This window comes from Periplaneta americana, chromosome 10, assembly GCF_040183065.1.
Source record: "Periplaneta americana isolate PAMFEO1 chromosome 10, P.americana_PAMFEO1_priV1, whole genome shotgun sequence".
Classification (NCBI taxonomy): domain Eukaryota; kingdom Metazoa; phylum Arthropoda; class Insecta; order Blattodea; family Blattidae; genus Periplaneta; species Periplaneta americana.
The window spans coordinates 85,555,396-85,565,799 of NC_091126.1; the positions used below are offsets into that span (position 1 = coordinate 85,555,396).

General features: G+C 35.8%; 1 protein-coding gene across 5 annotated transcripts in view; it reads left to right on the plus strand.

Moving 5' to 3' along the window:
- The window catches only part of LOC138707852 (F-box only protein 30-like), a 44,125-nt gene extending 34,327 nt beyond the window's left edge, over positions 1-9,798 (plus strand). For all 5 annotated transcript variants that reach the window (XM_069837834.1, XM_069837833.1, XM_069837837.1 and 2 more), the window contains exon 7: positions 9,198-9,798. In XM_069837834.1, coding sequence (XP_069693935.1) covers positions 9,198-9,318 — 121 coding nt within the window. In that variant the 3' untranslated portion in view covers positions 9,319-9,798. The remainder of the gene's footprint in view (positions 1-9,197) is intronic.
- The last annotated feature ends 606 nt before the right edge of the window (positions 9,799-10,404 follow it).

A 10,404-nucleotide genomic window follows, 5' to 3' on the forward strand; every position in this document is an offset into this window, starting at 1 on the left:
CAACGTAATGTACCAAACTTCGCACAGTATTTTTCGCCAGCAAAAAGAAAAGGCGTGAGGAAAACAGTCGGATAATCTGCCGATCGGTTAATAGGGTGACGGATAATCGGGGTTCTACTGTATTTAACTTCACATTCTGATTAGCATTAACTGGCACAGAACAGCAATACACCTCGCATTACTCTATTATAGCTGACTCTAGAGCCCTAGCTTGACCATGTGCCTCATCTAGAGAGAGATTTGGAATTTCCAGGAGCTGTAGTATCCCAGATTCAAGCAGCTTGTATACAGTCAGTCTTGTTTATCTCAGTAGTCACGTCCTTAAAGTTACAGTCCTTACTTAAAAGCTTTAAAGATTCTAAATAACTAGTGATGGACTCACCTGGTTGTTGCCTGCAGCTAGCTAGTTTGTAACATGCAAATACTTTATTGCTGGCTTAGTATAAAAGCTACTCAGCATTCTTATAGCATCATAATATGTTCCACACTCATAATCACACACTCTGGGACAGGCGTCCTCAACTGACCATAGCGCTAGTTACGTGCAGCGCCTCGCCTGCTGTGTAGCGATGTCTGTGCAGGTGCACGGACACAGTTCGTTATCTGTAGTACACAGTGGTGGACCAGAAATGTCAGAAGGCCATAGGCCGTCCACGCCATAGAATTAATTGTTATAATGGGAAGAGTCATTTCTATTTGCTGAAAATTCGGGAGTACCCACGTGTTTGGTTTGTGGTAAAGTTCTGAATAACAGAAGGAATTTCAACCTACAACGATATTGTTCGTTCTATCACTCAATTGATTATGAAAAATATAAGGGAGAATGAACCACTCTCATCCGAAAATTACTAATAACTAATGTGTATTATAATAATAATAATAATAATAATAATAATAATAATAAACATTACACATTTTTTCCTAACTCTATCGGTAAAAAAGTAACAAATTTTTGCAATTCGTTATCTTAAAGTAAGTTTAATAAGCTCATTTGGCATTTACTGTGTTTCTAGAAAGGAAAAATGTTTCTTACATATACTGTACAGGAAAACAATTCTCTTATATAGGCTGTAGTTTAATGGAGAATAAGTATTGAATATAATTTATTAATTTTTATCAGTTGTACATATTTGTGTCCTTTATTTTCATGTAATAATTTAGTTTATGGTTGGAAAAAGGAATAATTTATTTTAAACATAAAATTGAAGAAATTGTTTCTAGCTTAGGAACAAAATGGGTCATTAAACTCAGTGTATTATTTGGCTGATTTCAACATATTTAATATGCTCTGTTTGTTTACTAATTTGCCAGAAGAAATTAATGAATGCATGTTTCAAATTCTTTAAGTTATAGGATACATTTTATTACGTATATTTCAAATAGAAACACATGGAATGGTGCATAACCAGTAGGCTATAAGAGTATAAGGGATGCGGACAACTCTTGAATGACTGTACTGGTAGACTGCCTCTGAGCCAGTTTCAACTATCATACCTCCCCTCTCCTGCACAGCAACTGATTCACGTGTAGACTTGTGCAATGTGCAGCTTCAGCCAGCGTGACTGTGTGATCGGTTGACGATGCCTGCTCTGGGAGAGATATGATTTATCAGAATACATTCTTGTCTGAGTCACTTACATCAGAAATTAGTGTAAAGTTCTGGAAGGTCTGTTACCAAAGTTTCCAGTCTTATGTTGCAGTAGGTAGTTCAGTATTGACTTCTATCCACTCAGGACATAGGAATTTGTCCACATTTTGTTTAATTATATTGATTAAATTGAGATACACTAACTTCAATGTAGGTTATAATAAACACAATACAGCAGATGTTTTATAAACAAGAAATATTTGGAAGAATGAACAGTGGGAACTGAGAGTCCCAAAGAATAACATAATTGTTATGTAGAATCTAACCCTGTTCTGCCGTTATCTGTTTCTAATTTAGATAATGATATATATTTTTTTATTTTAGTAGGCTATTTCAAGATGCTTTTATCGATATCTTAGGTTATTTAGCGTCTGAATGAGATGAAGGTGATAATGCCAGTGAAATGAGTACGGGGTCCAACACCGGAAGTTACCCAGCATTTGCTCATATTGGGTTGAGGGAAAACCCCGGAAAAAACCTCAACCAGGTAACTTGCCCCAACCGGAATCGAACACTAGTTTTGTGACTAGATGCGCTAACCATTACTCCACAGGTGTGGATGATAATGGTATATCTTAAGAAACTTCCAAATACACGAATAAAACGGCAACATAATTTTCCAGTGCCTGCACAAATATGTCGAAAGAACATTGGCAAAAGCTTGTATTTGAAGTGTGTGGTAGCTCAATGGTATAAAGCAGGGCCAGCCCGTCCTTATGTGCTACAATGCTACAGCACAATGATAATTTTTGCTCAAATAATGTATTTGTACAGTAATACCATAGTATTTGCTCTGTCATATGACAGTTTCCCGTGGTTATGTTCACGATGCGTTATAGAGTGTTTAGTCTTCGCTCTTTGGTTCCTCAGCGGATTCGTTATGCTACTCAGAACTCTACATGAGAATGAAGACAATTATGCGCATGTGCGAAGCTGAAATCACTGCTCTGATTGTCTATTTTTACGCTGGAAAGTGCTGTAGTCAGCTACAGCATGACACAGTTTGAAGATTGCAAAAGTAAAACGTAACGAAAGAATGCTTGTTTGTGGAAGAACTCGGAACTATTTACAATGTATTTGGTAATTCAAATGTCCGACTGCTGTTGCCACCTACCTGTTTGAGGTTCCTCCTGAATCAGCCAGAAAGCGCCGGAAAATGGAATCCCAGAAAATTGAAGCCAAGGACGTATGTGACCTTATAATTCAGGAAGCTACTCACTGTTTCCAGTCTTTAAGCTACCTAGACGCAACAAAATTGATAAACAGCAAAATGTTTGACAATTTTTCGCATAATTTTCCTGAACGCGAACTTGGAAGTTGCTGTCAACAACTATAGTATACTGAACAAAAGAGTGTTAAAGACACAATTTGGAGTTCTGTATGGAAGGCCCAACTTCCGAAATATAGATGGAGTTATTCAATTGTTACAATTCATAGTCTCCAACAGTTTACAGGATCCATTCTGTGAAGTGTGTTGTTAAATATTTTGGTTACAACACCAATGACCACTGCTGAGCCAGAAAGATTTTTTCTTGCTTTAAACGCATAAACACGTTTTTAAGGAACACTATGTCCCAGGATCGTCTCGCTGCTCTTGCAATACTGTCAATAGAAAAGTGTATGATGTCCAAGATGGAGGGGTTTAACATCAGGGTAATTGACAAGTTCTGCAGTAGGAAGGAACGTCGTATGGATTTCATATTTCATCACTAGGAGAGTCTCAAATTAATATAAATACATGTGCGTGCAAACAGTAGGCCGATATAGAGATTGTAGCACACTCATTATTTTGACCACCAGCCGCTACTGGTATAAAGTTTGTCTACGAAACAAAGGTAACCATTTTGAGTCTCTCTTATTACTTGATTTATTTTTTTTTATTATAAGGTTGTATTTAGTTTCAAGTGGTGTTAATTTTATTCCACTCTTGCTGCCGCAATATTTTTTTATCATACTGTGCCTTATTAGAATGGCAATATACGTTTTTAACAACTACTTAATATTAAATATGCTACTCTGACTAATCCAGAACAAAAACACTCATGATGTATTATAAAGGTTCTCCCATGTGCCTGACACTACATTGGTGTGCTTCTGAACAACACAGTTTGTTTCATGATGCATTTGTTGTTAGCAATCTTCTGTTTGACTGGTTATAGCCAAAACAATCACTTATATCAGGGCCGGGCATGAGAGTGGCTCCGGTTAGTCGGCCAGAGCTGCTCTCGCTCCGCAAGGCACTTCAATTCCAAACCAGAGCAGAACGCTCATGCAGTGGCGGACTCGCGTTACAGCCACCTTCCCTGCGTTAATATAACAAGAGCCATGGTTGTCCTATTCATTCAGTCTGTCAGTACATAATAGTTTATAAGGCTATTACATCAATCCATTGTACAGTACAGACTTTATAACACTCTTATTAATTTAATGGAATAAACATCGCTCTATGCACACACACAAATCATTAGGCTTATTTACATAACCCATACGCACATACTGCAATCTCCTCACCACAGTTCTACGAGACTGGCGTATGGCTTCCGCTTCCCCTAGTTGCTATGGACAGAGTTCATCTGCCAATATAATTAAACATCACTTGATGAAATTACCTTCGTTGAATGTTTTCAATTCATTTGCAATTTCATGGCAAATTTTGTAGCTAATTCTCATAGCCGATTCACTAAGTGCATTATTGTCATCCTGTTAATACATAATATAATATGATGTGATGTGATATGGCATGGTATGATATGATATGATATGATAATATGATATATCATGAACTGTAATATACTATACTGTGATATAACATAATACTTGTATAATTTAAAATGATATACCGGTATTACTAAATATATAATAACTTATAATGCAATATAAATATCAAATAGATATACTCTAATATAATGCACCTAAGAAACATTTTCTTTAAGTTGTTGTATTAATTTATGGCGTTCATTACCAACATATTTGTCATATTCAGTAGCATGTTGTAAAGAATAATGCCATTGGATATTGAACTTCTTAATCAGTTGGAGTGTTTTATGCTAATCCACTGCTCTCTACGAAAAAGAACTCCTCCTTTAATTATACATTAAAAGCATTGGGAGTAGCAGGTCGCTTTAGTGTATGAGCGGAAGCTCCGTCTTCAAAGTTCGCCAACATACTGCAGAGTCACCACTGCACCGACACTGAATGACGTACAGTATGCATACATCACAGCGCTTGCAAGACCCACTCGTTAAAGCACATGGCACTCATTTCTCAGAATCACGTAATGTGCCCAGCCCTGACTTATATCTTGATTTATTACATATCCATGCCTCACCACAGGCAGTTCGTTGAAGAATGGGTGATTGCTTTTTTCGAAAATGGGAATATTTCAAGTTCAGCTACATCTCGTTACTATGGAATTTCAGTTCGCACCATTCTAAGTTAGGTAGCGCAGAGCCTCTGGGATTTCTACTCGTCAACGATTGGTATTGTGGCGTGTTTCAACCCAGGCTCAGGACACCATGCTGGTACCTGGCTCAGGAAAAACCATTAAATTAGTCCTGTTGATCGATCAAAATATTTAATCGATTAACTATTTGAATTTAATCGAATAATCGATAGATTAATCGAGTTGAAAAATGTTTTAATATACGGCAATACACAATTATTGCTAAATTTAACTTGTGTTCGATGATAAGCACAAGTATTAAATGTTATATATCTGTATATATTGTATCTTATAATACAAAACAACTATTTTATTTACTTACTAACATATTTATTATGAGTCTTATAATTTATTATGTGAATTTCTCCGAGAATTTTTGAGACAAACATAAATAACAAAAAGTATGAAGACTTACCTAATCAATACTGCTTCATTCATGATTTTAAACATGTGAGTGCATTCACATGCTTCGAATTAAGTGTCGTTCTACATTTAGTAACAATGTTTCCTGCATCACTAAACACGAAAAAACTTTTTTTTCTGTCAAGCACTTCTCCACGATCATTCAATTTAAATCCAAACGTTTCACCGAGTTTACCTCCCAGATTCTCATATGACATAATGGAGTTTACACTTTTCACAAACCACAGAAAACTGATTTTTTTTTTAAATCAAACTAAACACAACCTTCATATATAAACTCAGTACAGAAACTGCAACTGCAAAAGTACAGCGGTCGAAACAGAAGACTGGCCCCTATTGTAATCGAATTATCAGATTTTAGATTGCTCTCACTTCCACATGGTGTAGACATGGCTATTTTATAAGGGATGAGGGGGACGAATCCCAGAAAAGTGTGTATTTCATATGCTAGGAAGATGAGCTGACAACAAGGTGGAAGTTTTCTTGGAAAACCATAAAACTTAATAAGGGTTTCGCATTGTGTTTCAACTTTTAATAGAAGTAGATTAGGTCACTCTCCTCATATCTCCATCTCTTTCTGAAGTGTTTATGCAAAGATATTCCCTACGATACCTGGTGTACAGTTAGAAAATAACAGTACTATTGTGCTTTTAAGTACCGGGTAAGCAATTTCCGAGAGAGAAATGTTGTCTGAATATTTAGTATGAGTTTGTATTAACAAAATAATAATTAATATCAACTACAACCGATTAATTTTAATCGACTCGATTATTCAATTAAATATTTTTGATCGATTAATCTTACAACAAAAATTGATCGATTAATCGATTAAATCCCACAACACTACATTAAATGCATCAGTAATCCTCCTGGATGTTTGAGAAGTGCGAGCATCCGTCTGAAGGACACTGGCCTCAGATGCAGAAGTGCAGCTGTGAAGTAGCAGCTCAAAACTTGATCAAAACTGGGAAAATGTAATTTCTCAGAGGAAAAACGATGTGCCGGTACAAGTTTTCAGCCAGCAGGGACCTGATAAAATATGTGAAAGAGTATGCACACTCTGGTCACGTTTCTGTATCTATGTGGGCTGAATATCCTCGCGTGGAATCAGATATTTTCACAGGATAGGTAGTCACCTGAACATTGCCCAGTATCTTCATATTCTGAGAGATCAAAGTCCATTCAGTGTGATGAATTTATCCTGATAGGGTTATTCTCTTCTAGTGGGATCAGTCGCCAATCCATAAGGCAGGACAAGGCTGACAAGGACCAGTTGGAGGTACTGAATTTACCTTCTTGTGGGGCCAATCTCAGCCCCATCGAAAATGTGCGAAGAGACGAAACATGTCATAGCTGAAAATTCACCTTACCCACTCTTGGCATCTAATCCTATGGGTTTTCATACTAGATACTTTGGAAGAGGTGGCCCAGGGCAAACGATATGCATCTGGTCTTGTCAGATTCCTGCCTGAGATAATGAGGATGGTTGTAGAGAATAAGAGGCACTGGACGTGATAATGGATAATGTGGCGCCCAGTCCTTTTCAGGGCCACCTAAATGTTAGAACACCTGGTCAACAATGTTGACTGAAGAAAATAAATATGTAAATGATATGCTGTTAAAAATATATACCTATGAAAAGTAAATGAATTGCAAAATGTAAAATATATCGACTTTTCTGTGGACTCGATCCTCTGCAACACAGAGATCATCTCCTCAGTCCACTGTTTAACCGACTGAGTTCAGCATGTTGGAAAGTAGTATGATATTAACATCTATTTCTGCTTGATGGCGTGCACTTTGAAAAAGATCTGTCATATTATTCACCAAAGTACTCGTATTATCTGAAGTGACGATTTTCTAATCACACGTTACGAAATATTTGGTTCCTGGTGAAAGGATCTAGCAGTAAGACAGACACACACTCACGCATATACACAAAGAATGAGCCAAATCTTTCTAAACTTTACTGCTTGAATTTATTTTCTTATTTCTTTGTCAGATAAAATACAGTCAACTTCCCATAATTCGCGTGTGGATAATGTGCCATAATATTTTTGGAGGAGGCAGGGGGTCATTTCCTTTTTTACTTGATTTACGCTCTCTTCCTCCTCTCAAACTTCACTTCTCTCTTCCTCTCCATTCCATCTTTTGACCAGTATTGATAACTGTAGCATAATTTTTATGCTACGCATAGCAGAATTCATATCTCGTAGCTTAATGCTAAAATGTAGCACAGTTTCATTGCGGAATGTTCAACGTAATAGAGCCTGTAACGCGGGAAATATAAATGTTTCGAAATGTTTTGCACTCTTTCACGTCGATTTTGAAGTGTACTTTAGTAATTAAATCTGTCAGAATAACTTTTGCTGGACTTTAAATAACAATAAAAATGTTTGTGGATAATTGGCGATTTTCGATATTTTGCTGAAGTTCGTGCATTAATTACCGCAAATTATTGGGAATCGACCGTATGTAGCTCTGTAGTCTAAAACTTCTGTGTGGAGAAGTGTTCGACGAGAGAAAATTACTTATAATTCATTAGATACATCATACTGCATACTTCTACTCATTGTGATAAAAACTCCACATGTTAGTAATAGAAACTCTACAAGTCATACATGTTTGGAATGTTTCATTAAATCAGCTGACACTGTAGTGGTGAAAACAAGATAATGTGGTGGTTTTAGTTGCTGGAAGTACTAGTTTGAGTGCCTCTCCCACAAATCTTTGTTGTAGAAACTGATTTTGGACTGAATACAACCCAATAAGGGAAAGAGAAGTGGACAAAGTATTACAGATAAAGTAATAGTAAATGTATTAATTTAAAAGAGTCTTACTTTGTTATAAAATGTAGATTAATATTGAAATACTTCCAGGCAATTTTTAATAGGTTTTAATACTATTCAGCCACTCCATTTGTTATATGCTTCTGTAAAGTAATTTTCAGTGGTGGTAAAAAGAGTATATACAGAGTTGGACGAGAATAACATAAATGTATGTACCGTTTATATTTGTTTACTTACTTATGGCTTTTAAGGAACCCGGAGGTTCATTGCCTCCCTCACATAAGCCCGCCATCAGTCTCTATCCTGAGCAAGATTAATCCAGTTCCTACCATCATATCTCACCTCCCTCAAATCCATTTTAATATTATCCTCCCATCTACATCTCGGCCTTCCCAAAGGTCTTATTTCCTCTGGCCTCCCAACTAACACTATATGCATTTCTGGATTCACCCATACGTGCTACATGCCCTGCCCATCTCGAACATCTGGATTTAATGTTCCTAATTATGTCAGGTGAAGAATACAATGCGTGCAGTTCTGTGTTGTGTAACTTTCTCCATTCTCCTGTAACTTCATACCTCTTAGCCCCAAATATTTTCATAAGAACCTTATTCTCAAACACCCTTAAGCTCTGTTCGTCTCTCAAAGTGAGAGTCCAAGTTTCACAACCATCCAGAACCACCAGTAATATAACTGTTTTATAAATTCTAACTTTCAGATTTTTTGACAGCAGACTTGATGACAAAAGCTTCTCAACCGAATAATAACACACATTTCCCATATTTATACTGCTTTTAATTTCCTCCTGAGTGTCATTTATATTTGTTACTGTTGCTCCAAGATATACCGTTTATATTATATTGCATTACTTATTTTATGTGGTGTTCAATTTCAGGAATGTGGAGTCCAAACCTTATTTCCACATATTTGGGTGTGAACCAGATCCATCTCTCCATGCGAAACTTGTGGCCAACAACAGAGAGCATTCAGGAAGTCCTGTGACAGAAGGCTCTTGAAAAGCAGTGATTTTTCTTCTTCAACGTATCAAGGTTTATGAATGGCTACACAGGTGTATAACCTTTTTATTGGTAAAGATGTGTTTTGGTGAAATTTGTTTCACCTCGTTGGAAATATCCTAATTATTATCACAAAGATGAATTGTTATTTTTAACTTTTGTTGATTTTGTTGATTTTATTAATTTATAATGGTGAGAGAAAATGAATATTCCAGTCAGTATTTAATACTTGTCACTCATAGCCTGTTTCTGAAGTGAAAATTACATTTTAAGAGTTACTTCTTGGCTGTAACCTGTCAGAGTAATGTATTATGTATGTTCACATTACCATTCACATTATGACGCACCACAATAAATTCTGAAAATAAGTCCATATTCCTGATTGAATTTACTTATGTACAGTATGATGCAAATAAGTGTGATTGAAATTGTATCAAAGTGAATTATCTCTAATTTAATAAACGCCTTTTAAATATCATACACATATGCCTGTCTGTATATTAAATAGTATGTGACATAAATTTATTTTACACAAGTGCGAAAGTTGGTACATTTTAGAATTAAAGTTCAAGTAACTTTATTGCTATAATTGACCAATAATTTTTTTAACGTCATAAACTCATACTAAACCTGAATTTAATCCCTAAATGGTAAGTAACGTCCATTCTTTTTTAAACATACACATTAGCAATATGCAAATTTCTACGGGCTTGAGATTAGGGTAAAATGACATTGCATTTAACTTATATTCCATATATTGTTCGTCACAAATTATAAATACTCTATGAAAATTTGATGTAAACTTACAATAATTTATACATAAATTCGCAAAAAAAGAAATAAAATTATTGCAAGAATTAAAATACCATTATTTTTTAACCGGACAATTAGAAGTCTTCTATACAAATTTACATAACCTTTCTGAGTATTCGAAACACTTGTGAGTTCCACATTTCACACATTTGTAGATTATCACCCTGTTCTTAGTCCAGAGGCAGTAGTGGCAGTTTTCTCCAATTTGTCACCCTTTGTGGTTGAATTTACTCCTTATTGCTGGTCTCAAAGAATAGTAAGTTACATACTGTT